Source organism: Vidua chalybeata, chromosome 2 (genome assembly GCF_026979565.1).
Source record: "Vidua chalybeata isolate OUT-0048 chromosome 2, bVidCha1 merged haplotype, whole genome shotgun sequence".
Classification (NCBI taxonomy): domain Eukaryota; kingdom Metazoa; phylum Chordata; class Aves; order Passeriformes; family Viduidae; genus Vidua; species Vidua chalybeata.
Window position 1 is genome coordinate 105612469 of NC_071531.1, and position 27169 is coordinate 105639637.

A 27169-nucleotide genomic window follows, 5' to 3' on the forward strand; every position below is an offset into this window, starting at 1 on the left:
TTTAATGAAAAATAACTGCATTTTCAAAAAAAGGGAAGGAGAGAATTTGTCCTGACAGCTGTTTCACTGGAACACAACATAACTTCTAAAATACATCTCTTCACTCAGTTCCTTCCTTTAACCCTGGGTGCTTCAAGTTCCTTCAATAATAAGAAGAAAATTGATGCATTCTTAGCAATCCAACAGTTCTGTTGTGCAGACATAGATGAAAATACAATAAGTTACTTCAAATGGGAATAAAAAGGTTTCTAGAGAAATAAAAAAGTGAAAATATTTGGAAGTACTACTAAACTTCTTTTGTTTTTCTTTAAGTACAATGCCTAGGATTTCCTCTACCAAGTGGAATGTTGAAATTACCTTGGACTAAAAATGTGCATCTGTACACTGAAAGCCTAATGCTTAAAGCACTTTTTCCTCATAGAGTGCAAGAAGGAAAAGAAAGTCAAAATGTTAAAACCACCTTTGCAAAAGGATTAGATTAAGCTTGAATCACTGTTGATGTGAAAATACTATATTTGCAGATGTTTGCACATGGCATTTTGAACAGACAAAAAGGCAAGCATCATGAGTAACACTGACTGTGCAAGTCAGTCTTTGTTTAACAGATGGAGCACGTTTAATGAAAACCTATTTTTTTTTGCAGCTGCTGAAATGTTGCATTTGGTAATAAGACAAACCAGGTTTCCTTATACCTCCTACCATCCAGGATGGAACTCTCAAACAACTTATGACCACTGTCACTTTTGGAAGAGCCACTACACAATTCTGGCTGTTATGGTACACAGTAACAGTTTCATTTTACCCCTTTAACTAAGTAACCATGTCAAAGAAATGCAGTCAGTCAAGTTCACATCTGATATATCTTTATGCAAGGAATACATTCAATGGCCTTTGTAAATGGCTGGAGGTTTTCTGGGGCATAAAAGACAGCTCTGGTATTCATCTGTGACTCTCTCATTCCCAGTTTGGACACTTTAACTTGGTGGGACCACAAAGCTCCATTTACAGCACTCCATGACTCTTAACATCCCCAGTTTCAAACACACAGAGGTAGTTAAGCAGTAAGGAACAGTAAGGGTGAGTTTTAATTAATAAATGTAATAATACCTATGTGGGATAATAAAGGGAGTCAAATTTGAGAGACAAGATCCTGTCAGCAACTCAGCATAGCCGCTGAGAATGGCTAATACGTGTTCTTTCGCAGAAGGGAGCACTGATGGTCAAAGCCATCTGCTGAAGATTTGCCATCCTGTGCCCACCCTTCCATTCTCTCCTCACAAGCCACTGCTCTTTCACACTGCCTTACAAGACAGTGTTTACTAACAGAGACTTGTCTTTTTTGCTGCACTGCATTTTTTAAATCTAGATTCCAAATAATTACAGGCCAGCACATTACAAGGGAAGTGTAGGTTTCTTCCAGAAACATTCACTAGATCTCTGCAGGAGCTTGCGGGGGGCTCCATGGTCACACTGGTTTTGGCTTTTGTTCTGCTGTAGGTGTTCAGTTCTTGCCTTTTAAGTCCTCCAATATGATGGAAAGTTCAAAGATACCTTTGTGAACTTTTCATTATATTGATGAAAAGTGTGTTTTCAGTCTAATTAAAACAGCAAAGACTGGCTAAGGGCTCTCATCTTTGTTGCCAGTGATGACCTGACAAGATATTAAAGATGTTAAAAAAAAAATTTAAAACCTACTTTTCCCACAGCAGTTGGTGTTTCTTGATCACTGACTTGTTGTGCTGGATAACTGTAAGGAATCTGCCTTCAGCCCTCCAGAGAAGAGAAGAGAATCCTGAAATTCACCTTGGAATGTGCAACTCAAGAGCTACCCTTCTCAGTTTGACCATCTGCCATGGGTAATGTGGGCTCTTGCAGATTTGATTCATATCCCTTGTCACCTCATTTCTTCAGTAAGGTTGTACAGCACAGTAAGTGACAGCAAAACTAAATACTTCTATTCATGGGATTGCTATTAAATCTAATTAAACACAGACTCCAAGAGAATCCAGCTTACTATTCCACTGCCATAGTAGGTTGTCTAGTAGTACTAGAAACTGTGACACAGTAGTGAGTTTGCTCTTAAAAGCCTTCATTTCCTCAACGGCAATTTTCTGACACTGAAAATTAAACACATGGGGAAGGATGTGTTTGTTTTCTTTCCAAAGAAGTGAAAAGAAAAAATACACAAAACACCCCAAGCCACCCACCACAACTTACTGCATGGATAACACAAATACCTATAATGTACTCAGGACATTTTATAGAGGGTTGCTAATAATACCAAGGATTTAAATGCAGTTTTCAGATCGAACATGTTGAGAATAAACTCGTGTCTAATTAAAAAAAAAGTTTACAAAGTTCATGTTAAGGTTCTAAAGACAAAAAAGATAATTGTACAATTGATAAGGAGATCTAACTAAACTTCTTTACATTGAAGCAACCACGAGCAAAACAAAGGGGAAAAAATGCTACTGCAGGAGGCACTAAATAATAATCCTGGTACTAATAAGTAATCCTACTTGTTTAATAAAATCTACATAGATGTACTACATATATGGCCAAAGAACTGATATACAATTAAAATATTCTCCATCTGCATTGCAAATGGTGTAAAGTTACTATAGCAACAAGAAACTCGGATTCTACAGATATCAATCCCACTATAAAACTTCCTTTGACTTTTACTTCTATGTTATTTCCTATCTTTATTTGCAGAACACATTTGTTTTTCTCCCCATAAAAATAACTATACACTAAAGCAGAGGATTAGAACCTGCAAGATTTAGAGAAATGCAGGTTGTGGGATCTCCTCTATCAACTAAATGAAATTGTTTAAAATCAGGGGTATTTAATGCTAATTTCATATATAAAATACCTATTCTTTTAGTACAAAATTCACACTTAGCCTCCCACTTCTCCCTTTGGGAAAGTCATTCCTGTCAGTGAAGAGCTACTCTTAAGAATATTAAGCTTTAGCATATTAAGACAAACAATGACAGACACTTCACCAATTTTGTTTTGACACAGGAGTACCTAGCTTTTGCCTTTTATTTACTGCATGATACCCCAAAATAAAACCTGTAATATGGAGGAGGAAAAAAAAAGGTAAACAAAGATGGAAAGCCCAGTTACTCACCCTTTCATCAGTATCATACATACATGTAAAGGTAATACCTAAAGGTAGCTCAAATTAAAAAAAAAAAAAAAAACAACAATAACAAGCCCCACTGAAATAAGAAAAGAAAGAATGCATAATAATTTAAGAATTGATAAGTAAGAATTAGCTGCAGATTAATAATTATGTCTTAGGCAAGGTTTTATTTCCCATTACTTTAAACTAAACTTGTGAAAAGAAAAAATACCTACTGGTGTCTGCCTGGCTGCCCACGCTGATATATCTGTCATTCCCAGGAAGGGCTGTTTGGTAGTAAGTTGCTTCCTCTAGCTGGGGAACCTTGGCATTCTTTGCAGTGAGAAAAGCCACAGCCAGCTCCAGATTACCATTGCTGTCCTTTAAGCATAAAAAAAAAAAAACCAAAAAAACAAGTGAGAGTCCCCTTACTCTTTCTTTATTTTTTCTTAAAAACAAAGGACATGATTAGCAACTTCAAATCAGTAACCATTGTACTGCCAGGTAAAATACTGACTCAAAAAGAAAGTTTGCAAACTTGACATATTCTGCATATTTCACTATTTTTAACCGAAATAAAGATAAAACATCTTATAAAAATTGTTTTGGTGGAGTTTCACTTATTTCAAGAAAGAAAAAAAAAAAAAAAAAAGCCTTGTAGCGTAGTGTAGGTCAACCTCCCAATAAACCAGCACATTTACTGGAGTCAGACTTCAACAGGAGTCAGACGAATTCTTCTGAAAATATACAGTTTCATTTTTAAAGCCAGAGATCCTGGCTTTTGAAAAGCAGCTGTGCACATGACTTATGCTAACAACAACTACCTATTTTTGTGTAGATATATATTTTTTATTTAAATTACTAAATCCTCATTTACCATGCATAAACAGCTAAAAAGTTCTGCTTGAGGGAAACAAAGTTTTAAAATTTTTATATATATTTATTTATATGGAAACAGACTATAGAGAGATCTGCCATTTTTTACTTGCATCAAAGAACTCTTCTGTGCTATGAAATAAATTACAATGGTTGAAAAAACATTGAAACAATATCAAATTAGCAAAGGTTGGCAAGTTCAAGCTGTTCTTCATTCTACACAGTGAGCAAGGCCTGTGCATAGTAGAAAACAGCCACACCTTGACAAGAAAACACCACTTGGTTCCTCAGGAGCTGATCATCTGTAGTAGCACCAACATATCCCAAAACAATTCACACAAAGGTTAAAGGCAAGTCATAACATTCCTGTCTTTTCCTTTTGAGCACTTGATTAATTTTTAGGTCAGTACCAAAAGAGAACAAGATTCCATGCAAAGTGAACAAGCCATGATTATTAGCTTTTTTTTTTCCTCCCTCTGAAATAAACTCAAGCAGGGAAGGGAAAGAAGGGAAGGAAGAGAAGGACAGAGCAAGAAAGGGTTGGATTTATGGCTTTCACAGGCAGTTAAGATGCACTCAGGTTCATTAAGTTACAAGTCAGTTATCTTACCTTCAGTGCCTGTTGTAGTACCTGGATGTCATTGATACCAGTGATCTCCCTCAGCTGATTTAAAAATGTTTGCTGGTGCTAAAAAAAAAACCCAGAGCATCAAAATAAGATTAGAGCCAAATAACAGCAAAACCAAGTCTTAACAGAGTACACTCCTCCACAAACATTAAAGGCATCTCCATATGAGGTTTATGCACCACAAATTGGTAGAACCTACATTACTCGAGTTTGTCTTAGTTTCTGCAATTTGGGCATTTTTTTGGGAATCATTAATTCCCAAATGTTATTATTTTGCATTTTGGTGTGTTTGCTTGGTTTTGGATTTTTTTAAACAAAACAAAATGGGTAAACTTATGCAACATGGGTTTAAGAAGCGTATATAAAGCCACAATTGGCCCTTCTAAACAAATAAAACTCCACAGCTTTGGTCTCCAGTGGCAGTAGTGGAAGTAGCTGAATGAACACCCAAAACCAACTTCTTTAACTCACAGTTATTCTCAACCCCATTATTTCCTTAACATAAACAATTCCTAGTCATTCCAAACACAAAACTTGGACATTCAACTTTGCTGACCATGGAGGTGTTTTAAGAGAAATACTATAAAAACTCCAAACAAAGAAAGTTTCTTGACACTGAAACAGAACTTTAGGAATCCATCCAAACTGCCTTCCTAGACCAGTTCCAACTCCTAGACCTTCCAACTCTCCCAAATCACACAAGTCAGCACCCATGACTGAGTTTAAAGCAACATTTGGAATTAGAAAAAGAACAAGAGGTTATGGGTCTCTTAAATATTCACTCCACAAGAATTTTGAGGCTTGGTTTTGTTTTACTTAAATAAAAATCTGGTCCCACCCCTGTTTAGAGCCAACAGATGATTCACTCTGGTCATGCTCAGCTATCCCAACACAGAAGCAAAAAGCAGGCACTAAGCTGGAAGAATCCTTGAACTCCTGTTAACCATTGAAAGCATCTTAACCATTAAAACCATGAAAAACAGAGCACTGACCATTGTTCCATACCAACAAATTCAATTGCTCCTCTGGCAGATGGGAAATGGAGAAAAAATATTTGCAAATGATTTTCTTTTTTATTCTTTGCCCACCACATCCTGAACTCAAAACAGTAATTTCATCTATGAAAGAGAAAATTTTTGTAAAGTACAGGGTTTTGTTCGCATGACAAAAAGCATATTTCCTATCAGGAACAAATAAACATTCTCCTGCTACTCTCCAAATTCATTTAAAATAGCAACTGTAATTGTCTTGCAGCTTCTTCTAAAAGACTTATTTTTAGCTGAATTATCTGGAATCAAATATTCAAATACCCTTATTCTTCCCTTATCACTGCTTTGTATAGAGGAGGAAATTAAAATCTGCATGAATGCTGAATTCCCCAGTGAGAAATTAACCTGGCAGGCACTACTTCATGCCCTAATAAGTTGAAATAGAAGGCGTATAGTTCAGGATGTTTATGAATTACATACACAATCTTCCCTTCGTTTATGATCCTAAGAGACACTGCTAACAATCCAATTTGCCTCCTTCTTTTTTCTTTTCCTTTTAAAAACCCTTCTGTTGGCAAAAGAAAAGTGAAGTGATGCAAGAAAACAAACTCCCACTCTATCCCTATCCCTCACCCCCTTGTTTGTTTACTCTGTGCATTTCATAGCACTGTACAAAGCCATGACTTGTTTCCCCTATAAAGTTTCTTTCCTGCTCCTATGTCTGGCAAGAATCAAAGAAATTAAATAGAACATTCAGGGGGAAAAAAAATTACAATGGCATTGAAATTGGCAGCAGCAATTCAAGGGCATGGCAATAAAGTGGATTTATTTTTTTATTTGCCACCAACATGATGGTGAACAAAACAGAAAATAGTTTCACTATAAATTATTACAACAACAAGTTATAACAGATTTCTGTGTCTTCTACAATATATACAACACTCGGAAAGGCTGATTGGAGGATATTCATCGTTCACAGAGACTGCGAAAAGACAGAAGAGACAGTTTACCAACAAACAATCTCTCAGCAGTTCAAAATATTGGCTGTTAATTTATGGGCACAGCTGTGACTTATAAACTTAGACATCTGTAGTTTCTATCCACATTTCAGCATTCCAGTGTAAAAGCTGTGTTTCAAGGCCCCCTTCCCATGGACATTCAAATTTAACAAATCCGAACTGCACCCAGAGATGCTCCTTTCTCATCAAGAGATGATTTAAGTATCCAAGTATAATTTTTTTGAGGCCAAGAGTTTAAGGTACTCAGCTCCAAAATTTCTAACTGGTAATTAAAAGAACAACATGGAGAATCCATAAGCACCATTGTTAGAAGTGGCAGGAATTAAGAGGAAAATTACCAGTTCTCCTGAACACCTTAAATGGAGCTTTGGGGCATTTGCCTGGTTTAGACATTACTGTTTCTTCAGCTAAATGTGGACAAGTTGCCATTAATTTCTAATTGACTTACTTCAGATCATGCAGAAGTTAAAGAATGGACATATTCCCTTTCTAGGAGGAGCGTAATTGACGTTATTTCCACTTGATCAGCATCTTCTTTTAATACTTGCTAATAGACTAACAGATCTTCAGAAACAATTGTAAAACTGCATAAGGCAGCTAAAAACTCCGACTGGTGGCCTTCTCTTCCACAAATTCACCATCTGCCCTCATCCTAACTAATCTGATGTAACTGCATCCATCATCTTTACTGTGCACTGACCTTTTCTGCAACTGGATGTTTAATTTGTCATTAGTCTCCTTCACTGTTATAATGAGAGTATGTTATCACCCATGAAACTGTATTAGCACAAGTAACTCTATTTATTTTCATTACAAGTGACAGAGCAGGCAACTATCAAACCCTCTCCTCATTCACTATCAGAGGACGAGATTCAATTTTCTTTTTGCTTTTCTTTTCACTTAAGACTTTATTTAGTGCATCTGTACTACTTTGCAAAGTCAAAATGGCTACATTTTATTTGTTTTGAATAATATTCCTTTAGCTGTGGTTATTGTGGCATATAGAAAACTTAGGTTACTATTGCCCAGGACTGAAGCTTAGAGATCAACTTCTAGTGCAACTGCTAAACAGTTAAGTCTCTTCTGTATGGTAAGAAATATTAAATTCAATACTACAGACAGATTTCTACACATGAAGCAAGCCACCCTCCTTACTCCTATTAATGCTCATTCTGATTACATTTACCCTAAAAGCTCAAGAAGCTTTGGCTAACTTGAGCTGAAGTGACTGTAGCATATAGACCCTCAAATGTCTAAAAACACATAGATACATTAAACAATTATAGTATAATTCACTCACAGGCTATAACCAAAAATACCCAAAAGAGCTCACCCCATGCTAAAACAAAGATAAAAAATGAAGAAGGCAGCAGACAAGTATTTACAAGTGTCTGAAGTACCTATTATCAATGTACACTAATTAAATCAGGTCAGTGAGGGAGGTTTCAGATCACAACTACTCATTCTACCATAAAAAGCTGCCATATTTTTTCAGTGCAGCTTTTTCCTGATTCCCTATTTTTTCCAACCCTGCCTCAGCAGAGGTTCAAATTCTGAATTATAACTCACTGTACTTTAATTCAGTTTAATAAGCAGCCTCTCTTTTCAAATGGAGACACAAACCAGATCATTCCAACAGAACCAGTACAACTACTGGTGCTAAGAAACCCACCTCCACTCTTTCAAATTTGCCCATACCCACTTCTTTTTGCCATCCTATGCTCAAATTTACATGACTGATTCTGTATCTTTTTTCTAGCAGAGATCCTCCAGTTTACTGAGTCAAGACTCCAGTAATATCTGCAGCGTTAGAACGCACGTGCACTCCTGTCACACACAGACGTATTCTCCATGAAGCCTGAACAGTATCTGACTCAACTCTAAAAAGCACCCAGAACCTGATCTCTGACACCAGACTGTGCTGGTACAGCTGCTGCAGGGTACCCCAAGTCCTTGGCCACATAAAGGACATGGTTCACTGATGGTATGGCTGCCCTGGATCCAGCTGTTCACACCCCTCAGTCCCACTGCACCATGCAGCAGTCTGTTCCCTGGGGCTTTCATGCACAAGCTTTCCCAGCCTTTCCCTTTCTTCTGGCTCCCTGAGGTATGTAGGCATTATGTATCTTCAGGCTTTCAGCTCTTGGAAGATTTTAACTAACAGGAAATTCTCCCATTTTCCTGGATGGAAGCCAAATTTGTGTATTAGGAATGCATGCCCTTATTTCCAAGTCTCTCCTTTTTCAGCCTTCCCCCCTTTGCTCTCAGGAAATGCCCAATTAAGATTATCTGGTTTATAACCTCACACAATAGCATATTCAGTAGCTATGCCAGCACCAGTGAAGAAGAAAAGGATCTGCACTACTATCAGCTTAGGGAGATACCGTGCCCAAATTAGTTCCACAACAGTTCTGTAAACTCCGATAACTTCCTACAATCAAAGCAAAAATGTTTTTTTTTTTTTTGAACAAGGCAGATCTAATAAACTGACTAGTACTGAATTACAGTGAAGATAAATTTGGGGGGAAATTAGCCACCTTTTGATCTGTTTATTTTCTCCTCTCTGTAGCTTCTGAAGAAACACATGTAAACTTCGGCTTTATTCATGGCAACATCCAAATATTTGCATCTGCAACACAAGCACTTACAAACTCAGAAGACAGTACAACCCATTTCCAAGCACAGATGAAGTTCTATGTTCAGGAATGAATGAGATGATTCAACCATTAGGAGGAGAAAACAGGATCAATGGCCTCACTACACAGTTCACATTTCAATAGGACACAATGAAAATGCACCAGGGGCACCAAGTTGATTAGAAGTATGGAACACTTCTCCTGTGAGCAAAGACTAAGAGAATTGGGATTGTTCAGCCTCGAACAGAGACGGCTTAGGGGTAACCTGCAGCCTTCCACCACAGAAGCCTACAAGAAAAATGGAGAGAGATTATTACAAGAGCCTGGAGTGACAGGATAAGGGGCAATGGCTTCAAATTGATACAGAGTACATTAAGATTGTATATCAGGACAAAAATTCTTTACTGTGAGGGTGGTGAGGCACTGGAATAGGTTGCCCTGGGAGGTTGTGGGTGCCCCATATCCAGAAGTGTTCGAGGCCAGGCTGCTGGATGGGGCTCTGCACACCCTGGTCTAGAGTAAGGTGTCACTGTCCATGGCAGGAAGGTTGGAACCAGCTGATCTTTAAGGTGCCTTCCAACCCAAGCCATGATTCTGATTCCTGAGGGGTGAATACTTTTATTAGAGACAAAAAGAAAGAAAGAGGAAAACATAAATGCTGAGAATGGCATTTTGACTCAGGCCCTCCACACAAATCCCACTTTCTTTACTTTCTAGTGCAACACTGATTTATTAGACCTATTTATTGGGAAAAAACCTCAAACGACACTGCACAAATAGTTTATATTAAAGACAATTCTAATGCAGCCTGAGCTGCAGAGGACCTGCTAATGGCATTGCTTACAGACAAGCAGCTAATAAGCTGGTTTCCTCATATGATGCTGCTGTAATGAGAAGAACACTGAGAGCTTAGAGGAATGTAATCCTCCACAAAGAGGCTTTAAGTTTCTGCTACAAACAAACAAACAGAAATAGTTTAACATACAAAGGACAAGCATACTGAAGACCCTCAATTACTACTGTGAATATAATTTTCTGCCACATTAATCATATCTCCCAGGAATAGTTAAAAGGCCCACAGACACTGCTGTACATTACAGCTTCCAGAAACACATATACATTAACCATTTTCTAAATATGCTGTTGGTCAAGTTCCAAATAGGCAAATAAAAACTAACTCCTTCCATGAAAATATTGAGTTGAAACACAGGAAAAACATGCAGTCAGCTCCAGAAGGCTTTACTTTTCCCAGCTCTGTCCTCAAGATTTTTCTCCATGTATGTGCAGAATAAATATATTTATAAAATATATATAAATTAGAAAGTAGTTATATGTATACATATATTTTTTAAAACACTTTTTGCTAATGCAAAGACCAAGTTAAATCTCTGCATCAGCTCTAAGGTGCTCCTTAAAGCACAAGAGAATTAGGCTGCCTTGCCCAGCATCTGCTATCTGGGCTTCCTTTTGTTCGGGCATGAAAAGAGAAATCTCTTACATGACATTGTATCCTCTAAGAAAGTAGGTAAAGATATATTTTTATACACACAGTAATGCAAAATGCACCTCAGCTTTGGATCAGACAAAAATCACCTGTGGAGAGCAAAGGACATGCATAAAGACAGCAGATTTTCAGTCTGGGACTGCTCTGCACAGGCTGCCAAAATCTGGCAATTACAGCAGCAGCTGGTACAAAGTGCAACTGGACTGAGAGCAAAAACTTACTTCAAGGAGCAAAAGGACACAGTGTATGGCAGGAACTTTCAGCCAACCACAGCCTAACCCAAATAAAACTTGCAGGGGGAAAAGGCTTGAGTGCCCTACTTAGGTGTGTACACTCCTCTCACAAAAATTAAGGATTCTACTTAATCATAGTTTTATGTAACCTATATTGATCCTAGACAACACACATAATACCCTCACCAGATTTCCATGCTTTTCATGCTTTAACGAGTGACTTTGCAATGAATTTCAATGTCTGATATTAAAGTTTCTACACAACATGAGATCACGTATTCATATAAACACTCACAATTCTGAGCCTCCTATGTGGCCAAAAAGAAAATCTTTTTCACTCTCAGCATATACCTTTGTCTTTATACAAGCTAATAGTTAAAGATTTTGAAATAAGATTTTAAGGAGAGGCTTGAGGAGTTTGGTTTGTATTCTCTGACACTAAAAATAAGGCAAAAGCCACCTCTGACAGTTATTTACATAAAACCACCCAGAAGTTATGAGCCAAATCATCACCTGCATGGGAATACTGTCTCAATGAGCAGGAAAACCACCTGCTCAGTACACAGGGGTAAATTTTAAAATTAGTCTATGAACTGATTTATGAACACTGTTGCTTGAGTCTGTGTTTCTAGTTGTTACTGATAGCTAGTCCTAAATGAGCCTCAGTGACAGGATGAAAATCAAGAAAGGACAGCAACCTTAGTACTTAATGAAACCAAAAAGGCGTCAGAAGTGCAAAATTACTGAGAATTTTGAGGTCTTTTTGTTTTAAACCACCATGATTTCTCCATACCCTGTTCAGCATAACAGTGAGCTTCCCAATAGTAATGACAGCAGCTCTGAAATCAATTAACTACACTAAAACCAATGAGATCTTCAGTTTCATTTAACTAGACACAAGTTAAACTTCAGGTTATATTCACTAGAACCACTATGGGAAAATCTGCTTCACAAAAATTGCCTTGATTCTTATGTACTCCAGTAACTGCGACAGTAAGTAGCAAAAATCTCTGCTCCAGTACAATTCTATTGAGTAATTAGTTACTGGTAGCAGCAGGAGGGGTCTTTCAAAGCACCAGCACAGATTACCTGTAAACTACACACAAATTCAGGAGGATTCCTCCAAGAGCCCACCCATGGACAACAGCTGTGCCATGGTACCAGTGGTTCACAGCCCATCCCACCTCAACACCAAATGACCAGGAAAAACATGCACAAGCCATGGTAAACTAAAGCCAGTGGGACCAGTCAGAGGCAATGTTATACAGATAGAAAGGAGTAGAAGGCTGGAGGATGACAGATAAACAGCAAACTGTGGGTACATAAATGCACAAACACAGAACCACAGGAGCAGCAGTTGGAAGAGGCTTCTGGGGATCACCAACACCCTGCTGAAGAGTTCAACTCAGCTGCAGCCTTCCAGTACCTGAAGAGAGCCCACAGGAAAGATGAAGAGAGACTATTCACAAGGGCCTGGAGTGACAGGACAAGGGGGAATGGCATCAAACCGAGAGTAGGTTTAGACTAATATTAGGAAGAAATTCTTTACTGTCAGGGCAGGGAGGCCCTGGCACAGGTTGCCCAGAGAAGCTGTGGATGCCCCATCCCTGGGACTGTTCAAGGCCAGGCTGGATGGAGCTCTGGGAAACATGGCCTAGTGGAAGGTGTCCCTGCCCACAGCAGGGGGGTGGAACAAAATGAGCTTTGAGGTCCCTTCCAACCTAGATCATTCTATGATTCTATGATGTTTTTCCAAACCCTCTGGCTACTTTCTGTTCTAAAAGTTTATTTCCTAATTTTTTTCTTCAGTTCACAGATATTTACCATCATGTATAAACATCACAATTTACAATGTCTGACTAGGTAGCACCACCAAGACTTAGGCTTTCTCCTCAAAGGAATGATTATTGCCTAGAGTATAATTTTACTGTAGCCACTATTAAAATGTTCAGTCTTGTCTTTCTGGTCTAAAACAACACTGCCACTAGAGCCACATTTTTACACTTTGAGATGTTTTCCTTTGCATCCCAATCACAGTTTAACCCATCACACCAAATATGAGCTATTCTGGCTCATGTTTGATGCTCTTCACAGTCCTAACTCTCAAGTGGAAAAGGCAGTCCCACTAGCCCATTCAAACATTCAGCAGATTTATAGGGCTGTTTTTCTCCAAACAGACATCATGATAGCCTCACCCTGCTCTGCACAATATAGAAGAGCTCCCAAGGAAACACCAAGCTAGCTCCATTCATTCTCCTCACTCTGCCATTATGATAACAAGAGCTACTATTCTAGGAACAAACAAACCAACTCTGGAAATTCCAAGCGTCCTCAGATCAGTGGGATCCCAGGCTCTGTAATACTTAGAAACAATAACACTCACAGGGACTGTCAGACCACAAGCTGCTTCCAAGGAGTCAGCTGTTCTTCCCAGGCTATAGCTCCTGCCAGTGTTGGCCAGCCCAGGCTGGTGTTGCCAGATGCCATTCTTCCCTAAGAGCCAGCAGCACCACTTGTCCAAACCTCTGGCAAGCCAGGCCAGGCTCTCAATAAACCATCAGAGAGTCACTGTCTGCATACATTGATTTCCTGCCAACTTAGTGAGAACCAGGGGTGGGACAGGGAGGGGATAAGACCAAGACTGCTCCAATTTCCACCGGATTCAACTGTTGTGGAGCAGCAGCCTTAAAAGAATGAGTTGTTTCTCTGCCATTACTTTAAACCTTTTTTTATCTAGTGAGAGGAAATGGATGGGGAAAAAGTGTCCTGAAGCCCCCATCCTACTTAGGCACTATAGCAGAAAACTTACACCAACAGGAGATGAATTAAAAATCTCACAGTGACAGTGATGTGGTGCTCCTGGTGTACATTTCTCACAAGTGAACATGCACAATCAAACCTGCTCCTGCATGGGCTGAAATGCCATCCACTGTTCTCCACTCCCTGCTTTAGGTGTGCATATCCAGAAGGATTTCATTTTCTGCAGCTGTTAATGGCACAAAGATCAAAGCTTCCACTTCACCTCAAACAACTCTGCTACATGCCCTAGGTAAGTGATACCAGGAAGATTTCACAGTTTTTCCACACAAAATTCAGCACAGTACAGCAAAGAAACTGTAAATAAAATTTGAATTGCACTTTTTCACAGACAGGTCTGTATTACAAAGAATCCACTGTATTCAACTGAAGAGACACATTTGGGGAAAGTGTTCAGCTGTCTGTTTTGAATAGGAAGGGAAAAAAACCCCAAACTTAACAGAAAGCCTTTCAATAAAGGTCTTCCACATAGTCCAATTAAAAAAAAAAAATAGTAACATGATTTCCTACAGAAACAAGCCTTGTAATCACAGAGTGGGCATGTACCCAGGCACGTCTACCCTCCTACCTCTCAAAAGTAACAGCTCAAGGTCACCTCCAGCAACTTGGCCTGGCCTCAGGGATCCCCAAAAGCCCCAGCAGCACCCCCCAGGCTTCTTAGCACCTTGGCCAGCCAGCATGTAACTCCTGATCTCATTGCCTGCTCTTGCCCACATCTTGAGCCACAAGAAGTTAGAGCAGACAACACAGAGGGCTTGGGAAGAAGAACAGAGGGGGAGCACCTCCACTCCACTGCAGTGAAGTCTGCCAGAGATACACTCATCCCACAGTCTCAACTGGTCACCCCCCCAACTGTTGTGCATTATAAGACAAAATTACATCAGGAAATTCACACAGCACTATTTGCAGCATTCAGTAAAATGATTTGATAGCTTATCCTGCCCTCCACTAATCATCTACAAAGAAATCCTGTGAAGAGACATGTTTTTAGCCTGGGGAGGGGCACGTGGGCACAGAGAGACAAAAGGCACAGCTCTCCACAAGAAGGAGCCTACAGATAACACTAAGCCACAAAATCTGGGGCAGTGTTTATTTAACAGGTCACCTGGAAGGTGACAGGCTTCTGACAGCAGTTCCAGCTTCTGGGGCGAGACAGCCTTTCCTGGCTGGGTCAAGCACCAGGAAGGCACTGGCATGTGCTGTGTCCCCGCGGAAAGGCCACTGCCACACCACGGCCCGTGAACGGCAGCCAGAAGCTTTCACTTGCATTGGGTAATAACCTCCATGGATGCAGGTAATGTTAGAATTGAAATGAACTGTTGCCCTGTTCTTTTGAGAGTTTTAAAGTTCTTCTGAAAGTTTTTTATGCCTTCTGATGTTTACATATTTCTACTGAATTTTCTCACACTGTTCATGTAAATAATGATTGTTTTGCATTCTTCTTTGTGGGTGAAGAGAATTGATGGACTGGTCTGACCAACATGGTTGGAGAAGTGGCAATTTCACCCTCCAATCCACTGTCACTTTTGCTATTCTATATATAGTGGAGTCAGAAAATAAAATTCTCTCTTTTGGTTCTTTTCTTCCCTCTTTTGCATCTGGCATCTGTGTGTGAGTTATTTCGTGTCATAGTGTGACAATGAACCTCAAACACAACAGAGACACTACAGTATTCAAAGACATGGTAAGATCTATACCAGGGATCAGTTTGTAATTTTACTACCTCACAATTAAAGAAATAGTAAATTCAGCATTGCACTCCACAGAGGGCAACTGAAATTTTCTAGGCCATTTTCTTTCATAGAGAAAGAAAGATATTGCTTAAAGTCTGGGGGGCGCTTTTAAATGGACCTTATATTGAAACACACATTTGCCTCACCTCCCACAGAAAGCTGAAGGTGCTATATTCTAATATGTTTGGACATGGTCTCAAGAAATCTACAACCACCTTGGTTTGTAAGCACTGTTCGCTGTAATTTAGCCTTGCCAGTTTTCCCTGTGTCAGTGGTGTCGTACCAAGAGTGACTTCCTACCATCACCACACACCTACCTGAAGGTTCAGAAGCTGACTTGAATAAAAGGTGTACAAAATAGTCCTCTAACAAGTTCACATTTTTGGAAAATTATTTGAAACAAAAATTTAAATTCTGTGCTGCCTTCTTAGCAGCAGCATTATGCCAACACATTCTCCATCAAACGACAGAGATGATAAACTCTGATAGTAAAATCTTCGATCCTTTTCTATTCAGTTAGGTCACAAAGCACTCAGTACCTTCCTTGGCTTCTAACAACTCAGCAGAGCCTGTGCACTGCACACAGCCTCCACTCAGCACCCGCAGAGGGTGGCACATTTACCAGTCACCTTAAAATCAGCCCCAGAAAAAGCTTCAAGGCAATACAGAAACTTAGCAAGAGATGGAACTGGTGATGATGAGGAAATCTGTCTGTCTTCACCATTAATAAGTCCAGAGCTTACCCTGTAGACCTGCAGACTGTACCAAAAAGGCAGCCCAGGCAGCTTCAGGCAAGGGGACAACTGTGGTCCAGACAGGGCTGTCACAAGAGACGTTCTGTGGCTTGCAGCACTAAGCCCCGTAAAACACATGCAAGACCAGAGAGAACTTACAAAAGTTGCCAGTAAACTGTCAGTTATTTTTTAATTTCCAAACAAGTAATGGGATACAGACAGAGAAGATTTAATTCTAGCATCCCATTAAAAAAACAATGTTACAAGTTTAGATGCCAGAATTAAATAAAACTTGTCAATTACTACCACCAAATAATTAAAAGATTCTAAAGTAACAAAACTACACAGTAGTGGGAAAATCTCTAAACAAAAAAAAAAAAAAAAAAAAAAAAAAAAAAAACCAAAAACAAAACAAAACAAATCCTCAAACAGGTGGGAAATTGCACAAGAGATACAAGCAGAATTTGAAGAAAAGTACCTGACACATGGGAAAATAGGTAATACCAAGAAGGGAAATTCCTATGCAAGCCATCTATAAAGCTATTTAGCTTTTAAAAAAAGAATCATATTTACAAGCTTAAAAATGTTCTCATCTATTTTCCCACAGTTCCATATCAAAACAAAGCAAAAGCTAAAATCCACAAAGTATAGGAATGCTTTCTCAGTCATAACCTAAGATTTCTGGGATTCAATATAGTATTCAGTCCTCTAATCAGGCCATTTATATCTATGCAGTGTAAAGTGTTAGGGGAAAAAAAAGAAAAGCACTCTTCCAAAAACTGTGGTCCCAGGAGAAGTTTCTGTTTCAAAGTAACTAACTTTCAGAAGAATAAATGAAACCAAAACCAAAAGGGAAGTGGAATAGGAGTCTGTTCCTGCCATCTTCTCTTTTGAAAAAAATGAAGAACATCATGTGTCAGTGCACACCCAGGCTTTTCCAGATGCTTACTTTAAAGCACTCTCACAGCACACACCTGAATGTAAATGAATATTATTTTCAACTTCCATGTGACACTCTCCTTTTTTTTTTTCCAGCTTAAACCCAGTAGAAACAAAGCTAAATTTAACTTTTCAAAGTGGTTTTATGTTTTAACGGAAATTTGATTGAAAATCACAAAGTGTCATTTTTGGTTTGAGAATAGGAATAGAAATTTCAAGCACAGGTATCTGACTTTCCTTGGAGTCACACAGCTGTGAGAAGGACAATTATTACATAAACCATGGGTGACTTCAAGCCTACCATTTACTATTCAACAAAACTAAAAACTGGCATGAAATACAGCTGCATAAATCACAATCCAAAAGTTTCACACCTCAGACTCAGACCCTAATGTCAAGTGAACAGCCTCTTCTAAAGGGAGCCCTCTGGATTTTGGGGTACAACACCAGTGAAATTATGACAATTGGCAGGACAAAGCCATGGGGGGCCATTATATCACATGCATTCATTTCCACAGATTCTGTGTATGGTAAGATACCAGAGTCAATTAGATTTAAATAGCTCCAGATCACGCCTTGCAAACACTAATGGCTCTCTGACAAGCTTTTATTAAATACGTTGTTCTGTCTACCGCAGCTTACTGTAAAGTTGAAAATATGCTTTCACCTGATGGATAAAAAAGCTTTAGCCAAGGATATTTTGAGCACAATCTCCATTTTCTTGGCACCTGAACTTTGATAAGCTTGACTGTTGTTGCCAATTAGTTGATAATAAACATTTTTTAAAAAATACTGTGCAGAGTATAATTTTTTTCAGCAAGAATCCACCAGATAAAATAATTCAGAAACCAGCTACAAATAAAAGCACCAAGTCAAAGTTGTGCATGTCAGAATGAAACTTGTTTGATTTTGAATACCAATATTTCCAATGCCCTTAAAAAAAAAAGTGGTTTACATACACACAAATCTCTGTCAGGTGATGTTTGCAAAGTTAACCTAGTTGTACTCCAGCCTTGAAGCTGTTCCACATCACATGTCCTTTGGATTCCACCTCTCTAACACCCTCAGAAGGAGAGATACCTTAAAACTGTGGACAATCAGTGGTGCTACTGCTCACAACAATGCTACTCCCTTTCAAGTCCCATCACCATCAAGAGTCAGGTAACATCAGATTTCAGGGAAACTCTCATGCTGATGGCTTTCAACATGCTCCTGAATTTCATCTTTTATGGCAAAGAAAAGCTAATGGCATTTACTAAATGATGAAAACTAAGAAACCCAACTGAAAAAAAAAAAAAATCAGCACCTTCTTAAATTGCAAGAGTCTAGTCTGAATAGATTATTTTCATTGTGATTTTCAAATTCTTAGAATGAATGATGCTACTAAATACATGGGAAAACCACTCTATCATTAGACAGGAACTGAGAAAGCCTGTCAGCTTCACTTCAGCAACTGAAGCCATCAAAGTGTCCAGCTCATGATATTTTGTGTCAATCTGTCCTTTACACCACCTTAGGACACAGTTCTTCCTTTACAGCATCTCACAGCAACCTCAACATTTTGAGTCAATGTTGCTTAACGTTTCATTTCACATTAAAGCCCAAACCCACAGATTCTGTACAACACCCACAGGAAAACTACTGTGTAGCATACAGTATGCTAAAATCACCCCTCCACCAGAAGATAGAGCTCCATGACTGTTAGCAGGAGTCAGCACACCACCACAGCCACTCCAGAACACAGACTGGTGCACTAGCCTCAAATATTGAGGCAGGGAGGTGTAACCCTCTGAAGCCAAGAGATACTTTATCCACTTCTGAAAAATGGGGTGGTAACAGAGCACAAAGGTGGTATGGATGGGATCATTCAAAAAGAAGTTTCATGAAAATTTTCCACTAGTGGTCTGTAGCGCTCTTAGTCAATTGCAAGTTTTCAACTCCTACAGAAATCTAGCAATAAAAAGCTGTAAACCCTGCAATACAATGAGAGAGAGAGCAAACTGCAATGCTGGAAGAAAGCAACATTTTAGATGGTCACCAGCACACACTACAGCTGCTCCCAATTTAACTGCAAGCTTAGCTGAGGTGTGCAGGCACAGTACAGCTTATGATAACATCTATATTCAGCACAGTATTAATGTAAAGTATCATGGAAAAATCTGACACATGCTGTTCAGAACACACTGTGTTGCCAAGGTAAGTGCTCACAAAAACCAGCAAGAGATGGCATTCGTCAACCTGAGGAAACAGGAAAAAGTGTTTCCTTTTGCTTGGCACAAAGCCTGACTTTGTACCTTTACTTGGCACAAAGCCTGAGTTTGTACTATCATGTAAGGTATGCTCTGCAGGAAGGCATCTCACCACCTCATCTTTCCTTCAGCCCCACAGCTTTAGCATTCTCTTTCTTTTTTAAATAATAAAAGGGATGAGCTTATAGAAAGCTTTCAACTTGCATTGTTTTCCAAGCAACAAGGTGATTCACAGTATCACCTCCTCCCTATGAATTATGCTTGACCACCCATTAACCAGAACACTGGACACATCACAGTCCCAAAGGGAACGGAGGGAGCTTTTATCCCATATATCACACACTCAGCTCCCTGGCAGAAATCACACGTGAGTGACATTAGATTCACCTGACTACTGAAACTGAATTTTCACTCCAGTCAAATATTTTCCACTCTTGGCAGATGTTGACTCCTTTAACAGCACCACAACTGATAAAGTGTAATCATCAGCTAACAAAAGGCACCTTTATTTCATAATGTGAAAAGAAGATTGAACTCTACCCTGAATTCACAAAATCATTCTGAATTACATTGTCAGAACAGCCTCTCCTACTTACTCATCTTAACTTGTGATTTGAATAGTGACTTGACACTGTTACCCCAGGCACAAATCAACAGGCCCCTGCTGAGAACCTGAATTCTTGAATTCTTTCAATTTAAAGGTGTCCATTTCCTGACTGAAGACCATCACATGGATAACTTAGTCATCAGGGTTTGATGGGGAAGTTTAATAACAAAGCCAGCTAAAAAACCCCAAGCAAACAAGGAAGCAAACAAACAAACAAAAAAAAAAAAAGACAAAAAAACCCAAAACCAACCAAAAAAAAAAAAAAAAAAAAAAAAAACCACCAAACACCAGGGTACACAGAACCCTTCACTGTGACTCAAGGTAACCTCCACCCATTTTACAATAATTAGTGGTTCTCACAAGAGAACTAGAAAGTGAAAGCCATCAGGATACTTTCATTTTCAAGAAAATCTGCTCCCACACCTTTGGCTTTTCTACTCAGAGAAAGTAGGAAAGACTTTTCTCTCTCAGTCAGGTCCCAGCAACTCATGCACACACATCCCCCTCAGATTTTTAAGAGTTCTGTTCCCTAAAAAGAACAGAAAATCAATTAAAAAAAAAAAAAAAAAAAAAAAAAAAAAACACAAACAAACACAACCAGCTAAACAAAACTGAAAATTCAGGCCATTAAAGGAATTTATTTCTACATGAAAACATGTAAGTGAAGACACTGCTCTGAAGCTTTTTGTTTACTTTTTATGGAATACCAGGAATGTCACATTTGACTCTTGACCAGCTGGGAATTGAAAATCAGTACCTCCACTAGAGAAAGTGAAGAGCAATACTATTTTAATTATCTTTAGGCACCTCTGAGCACCTCAAAAATCCCCCTGTCACCTGCACTGCTAGCAACGGCTGTAAGGGGGTGACCGATGAAGCTCCTTAGACAAGTCCTGGCACAGGTGAGTGTCAGAGACCTCCCTGCTGGTTCTCCAAAGATCTGGGCCAAGCCTGAAAAGGCATCCTCCAAGTGCCCTGGGGCCTCAGGTTGATTTACCAACCTGGCCACTCGGTCCCCAGCACCTGTGACATCCCTCAACCTCACCACTCACATCACTGGAGCTATAGAGTCAGCTTCTCAGGGACTGAAAAAATGGGCTGTCAACTCTTGGATGGGTTCTTCAGCAAGGAAGTAGAGAAGATTTAGCCATCTTTTGTTCTACTTTTCATTCCCCTTCAGTTACTCGAGTCCACGAATACCAGCTGAACTCACAGAATTAAGAAGATGCCGACCATAACATATCTTCTTAGGCACAAGAGTGTAAGAAAGGCCAACTGTTCAATTATCCTTCCACTTATCTTTACAAAGCACTTTTTAAAATGTTAAAGAATTTTCTTTTTAAGACATGGGTAATTTTTTTTGACCTTTTCACAGAAGCTGATGGGTTTTACCATCTTTTGTAGCTGTTGTTCATAGTAGCTGTGAATACAGGGTTCTCCTAAAAATACTGGGGGGAGGGGAATGTGTGTTAAGGATTTCTTACAGATATTTTAAAATAATACTACAAAAGGTTACCAGGAAAATCTATAAACTTTATACTTTCATATTCTGAAGCAGTATTTTTCTTTCAAGGTGTGGACCGAACATATTTAAAGACATTATTTCAGACAAATTCTAATGGTAGTACTATACTTGTAAACTCCTGCAAACACAATTGAAATCATTACTGAATTTCTGTGAAAGATTTTCTGAAAGCAAAAAGTTTTAAACTGCTGCTAAAGGTTTCATAAAGGTGCTGATTCATATCATATTATACCAATAAACACAACCCTCCAAGATTCAGCAAGCTTGCATAGGTACTAAACAGAAAAAAAGACAAAAAAAACCCCAGAACTAGCCACACACACCTCCACCCATTCCCAACAAAATCCATCAGAACAGTCACAAAACCAGAAGGCATTCAGCAGACCAGTTTGACAAGGGCTTTCAAAATTACTTTGAATCACTGGCCTTTGCACCTTGCTCCAGCTTTCAGAAATACCAACAGGAATCTGTGTCAAAGGTGTAACTACAAGTATTACAAAGTTTTTTGATATGAGCTTCTTAAATACAGAACAAAATGCACATATTTAAGAGCATAACACCACAGTACTGCAAGTAATGTTTGCAAATTACTGAGTAGTTGGTGCAAACGCTTTCAGTAAACTAGTGTTGTTATTCTGCTCATTCTGGACAAAGAAGTACTAAAGCTCTGGCTACCAGCACTGGCAGCTGTAACCCCCCCCCCATACTCAAGCCCTCCAAGCTCGCCTGTCACACAGTCCAAACACAGACAGCTCCCCATTCATGGGGAGATGCAGAAACCATCCTTATTCCATGACCCAGGGGCCATTTCTCAGGTGCAGAGGGACACGGGCAAGGGTGGCTCTGGCCTCGTGATGAGAGAGGGAGCCTGCAGCCTCTTGGATCCACCAGGCAACTCTGAACTCAACTCTCAAAATACAGAGATTTTAAAGATTTGAATTTTAAATCCTTGAAAGCTTGTCACCTATTAAAATGGGAAAAAAAAGAGTACATAGCTCCCAAGATACCTTCTTTGTGTACCAGGTGCTCAGTAGATACTTTGCAATCACTTCCTGCCACTCAGAACTGCATCATGTCAATTGGTGGAGACAGATGACTCTATCATCCTCTGCAGGAAGTAGCTATTGCTTTTAGGGAAAAAAAACTCAGTGCCACATTATTAGCTAAATCTTTAAATAAGTACATCAAAACCATGGGAAAAGCACAACAGAAGCACACATGAGCTAGCACAATTTTCACCTTTTTACCCCAAAAAACAGCAAGAGAGAAGAATTTAGTATCAGACTTTGCTTTAAGCCAGGCATTATTTCAAGTGGTAAATATCCTTAAAAGTTTGTGCTTCTCTTAGAAAAAGAAAAATTAGCTGAGCTGACACAGCTCTATTCTACTGCTCTACTATTCCTGAGATTACATTGCCAATGCACTGCTGAATCACAGGTCTGAAATAACAGTGGGTGTGGGAAACCAAAGGACAGATAAAACAGCCTTTAAATCCATGCATCAACCAAATGTCAGGCTCTCTCCAGAAGCAGCAGAACTTGATAACACACATTGCTGAGAGGCCAGCTAAGTGCCACCAATTAAAAGCCAGCTTCTTCAATCTGCCATTCCAAGATGACCATCACAATAATTATCAGAGCTGAGATAATGCTGAAACACGTTTAACCTCCCCACATCATAACCTCCAGTTACCAGAAAAATCACCATTCACCAGCCCCTGAACTCGCTGTGTAGGGGACACTGGCCAAGGGAAGGGTTTGCACAGCACATGGGGCAGCCTGGGAAGGTATTCCTCCAGGAGGAAAACTGAGGTACACAGGCATCAGCCATGTAGGGCTGCCTGGAATACGGGAAATCCTGCAACACACGTGCTTTATTTCCTCAGCACCAAAATGCCTGACAAAAAAAAAAAAAAAAAAAAAGGATTGGACGGGGCAGAAATACAGATTGGACAAAACAAGAAGCTACTTCTTTTTAACTTCTCATGTTGTTTACCTTTATTCACATGCCTTAGTCTTACCGTGATCATTACCTATAACCTTCAGACACTGAACAATGTCAGAGAAGCACCACAAGGGCCATGAGCAACAAGAATAATTTGATTAATTATTTGCTTCAGGACATAATTTACAAGTTTTAACTAAGGGTCAAGATGACCAGTAGAGATGAAAGAAAAAACTTCTTTTGACCTGACGCAACTGCTTTAACTACACAATAAACTAAAGATAGCTTCAGTGGGAAGCAGGCTGTTTGTAGTTACAGCATTTATTAATACAAACCTACATCTCCAAGTGCTGCTGAAGTTTGACACACACTTCCTGTATGACAGTAAGAAAACATCTAATGAACAATGTTTGGAACCACAGCTCCGAATAAGGTATGCTGATGACTCAGGCATCTCTTGTAAACCCAATATATTTCTGCTTGTATGTGGTTTCTTCACACTAACAGAAAACAATTGTAACAAACTTTGAGGTCTCCAGAACAAACTCCCTCATTTGTGGACATTGGCTTTCTCCTCTTGCAGGGGAAAACAGTAAGTTATTGCTATGGTAGCCTCTCCACCTTTCATCCATCCATCAGCCCACTGCACCTTCACCATTTGCCTTCTTACATGCAAATACCTGATCAATGTTAATGTTTGTCATTAGTCTCACTAACAATGAGATACTCACTTTGGAGTCAAATAAAGCTTTTTTTACAAAATACTTTTAAGATTTGCCTTTCTCTCATTCCCTAAATGCATGCAATTAGGAAAAAAAACAGGTTAAAAGCAATTGCAGATAATAAAATAATCAGATGATTCAACAGAAATAATAATAAAAAACACCTGCCATGAAAAAACCTTGATGTTTTATTCAGTTTCTCTAGACACTTAAAGTGACCAACACCCACAGATGCTGATTACAACTTCAGAATTATTGCTAGCTGTATTTTTTACTGCAGCATGGATTACTTGGCATATACCACAATCAATCTTCAACGTCCTTTTGGGCTTATCCTCGATTTGAAGCTCAAGTGAATCTGAACTACTGACCCACAAGCAGTAGTTCAGCTGAAAACCAAGGATCCTTCTAGTTTAGCTGAAAACATTACTCCTTCAGGATTATTATCAGAAAGCACAAATAGGCAGTACTGATCAGGGTCCAGAAGGCACTATATGTATCTGATGTGATAATTACGATATATAAAGTAAACCACTGACAAGAGGTTTTGTAAAAGATAAACTTGCTCACAAAAGTTGTCAGATGCACAGCAGCAACATCAGTTTTCACACACAGCAGGCACATGTAGCAGCAAATCTGCTACATTAACCTGCGAGCACACCCCAGCTGAAAACACTGAGAGAGGAACAAAATCAGACCGTTCAGCGCTTGCCTTCCTGCTGAAGCCGCCAAAATCACGGCTACTTCCAACTATGAGAGCAGTCCTCGGCCAGACACGCCCTCCCTCCAAAAAAGCTTCTTAAATGCGAGCTGTACCACTTTAACCAATTATACCCTAATCAGCACAGTCCCACTGTCCACTCTTACGGCTGCAGCCATTTAACTTCCACACCGACTATACCAAAGCACATACACCTTTATCCTCTTATGAAGGCAGTACATGCCATTAAAACATTAATAAAAATCAGGAAAGAGGCAACAGTCATTCCACTAACCAGAAGAGTTGCATTAACCTACAAGTTATCTTTAAAACATATTATTTTAAAAGCACTGCAATTTAATTTTAGACATTTCTCTTGACAGTTCAGATCAAGCAAAGGAAAGCTTTAGAAGGTATCCTTTTTTTTCTTCTTTTGACAGAGAAACATTCTCCATCGAGTTCCTGGCGCACAGTAAAAGACTGGTAAGCGCCGTCATTCCCTTAACCCCGTTCCATGATGCACGTTAACACGAGTCCCTAAACCCGGCACTTTTTCACTCCAGCAGGAGCGCGTCACTCGCTGGAAATAGCGTTCACCTTTGGCAGGCGCGGATACCGGCGCTGCAGGGTCACGCCGGGCATGTGCAGCATCTCCTCCCGGGCCCTCGCGGGGCTCGGCCGGGACTCCGCGCTTTTCCTGCCCAGCCCCGGTCCCGCCACTCTGCCGGGCAGCCTGCGAGCGCAACAGGCCCGCTCGGGGCCGCGGGGAGCGCGCCGGGGCTCCCCCGAGGGCAGTGCCAAGCCCGGGGCCGGGATGACCCGGGGCCGGGCCGGTAGCGGCCCCCGCTGCGGCTCCGCGGCCGCCGGAGCGGCGGGGCCCAGGCGAGGCCGCGGCACGGGGAAGGCCCGGGAGAAGCTCAGCACGGGCGCGGGGAGGAACGGCGGGAGCCGGAGCGGGCGCGGCCAGGCCCGGGCGCGGCGGGGACGCGGAGCCGCTCCAGGCCGGGCCCCGCCGGAGACTCACCTTGGCGGCGCCGCCGGGCTGCAGCACGTTCTGCTCCACCGTCATGGCCCCCGCGCGGCTCCCGGCGGCGCCCCGGGCTCGGCGGGTGACGGCGGCGCCGTGCGGCGGCAGCTGGGCCGGGCCCGGGCTGGGCGAGCGGGGCGGGAGGCGGGGCGGGAGGGGGAGCCCGAGTCACCGCCCGGCGCGGGGGGGCAGCGCAGCCCCGCTCCGGCCCCGCCGCCACTCCCGGAGCGCCGAGCGCCGCCCTCGGCCCGGCTGCGGCTCCCGGCGGCGCCGCCCCGCGCACCTGCCCCGGGCGCAGTCCCCGCCCGGCCCCTTCCCCGCCCTGTCACACCGCCCGCCTCCATCTTGGGAGCTCCCGGCGGGAGCGGGGCGGCCCCGCCGAGTCCCCGCGGCCGCTCCGCTCCTCCCTCGGGAAGGGCTCCGCGTCCTTCGCCGGCTGCAGGGGCGGCACCGCCGCGTCCCCGGGGAAGGCAAAGTTTGCCCCCGCTGCGGGGGAACCGAGAACAGCTCGGACCGGTGCCGCTTTCCAGGGGATCGCCAGGGAATTTATGAGCCAGCGCTGGTTCCAGCGCCGTCGCTGCTCGTGGCGACAACAAACCGTATCGCCAAATGAATCACAGACTCACAGGATCGTTCGGGTTGAAAGGGACCTCTGGAGATCACCCGCCCCAACCCCCCTGCCAAGGCAGGGTCACCCAGAGCAGGTGGTACAGGAACGTGTCCAAGTGGGTTTGGAATCTCTCCAGAGAAGGATACTCCACACCTTCCCTGGGCAGCTGCTCCACTGCTCTGCCATCTTCAACAGAAAAAAAAAAAAAAAAAAAAAAAGAAGTTCTTCCTCGTGTTGATGTGGAAATTCTTGTGTTTGTCTTGTCTTGGCAGCCCACAGTGAATTTTGGCACCACAGATAAACGGTATTAGGGAAAAAATTGTCCCTCTGTCACCCTGCTCTGGGGCATCAAGGAAGGGGCGAGAAAGGATTCTGCTTTGGGCATCAGCACAAGCAGGGCAAAGAGACTCGGCTGGACAAAACACGTTTGCCCAGAAGCAGGTGAAGGACAGCAGAGAAGCCCACCCCCACATTTTGAATGCCTTCCCAGTGCATGGTACCTGTGTCCCAGTTCCACTTCCAAGGCTGGTGAAGCTTAGTCTCTAGG

The 27169-nt window shown here is 41.1% G+C and overlaps 1 protein-coding gene across 3 annotated transcripts in view; it reads right to left on the reverse strand.

Moving 5' to 3' along the window:
• Positions 1-26095, reverse strand: part of USP25 (ubiquitin specific peptidase 25) — an 88130-nt gene extending 62035 nt beyond the window's left edge. For 2 of the 3 annotated variants that reach the window (XM_053969097.1, XM_053969113.1), the window contains exons 1-3: positions 26010-26095; positions 4617-4694; positions 3367-3511 (exon numbers count right to left, since the gene is read on the reverse strand). In XM_053969097.1, coding sequence (XP_053825072.1) covers positions 3367-3511; positions 4617-4694; positions 26010-26054 — 268 coding nt within the window. In that variant the 5' untranslated portion in view covers positions 26055-26095. Of the gene's footprint in view, positions 1-3362; positions 3512-4616; positions 4695-26009 lie in introns of those variants that run through there. The other variant, XM_053969105.1, reaches the window with a different exon arrangement.
• Between the last annotated feature and the right edge of the window lie 1074 nt (positions 26096-27169).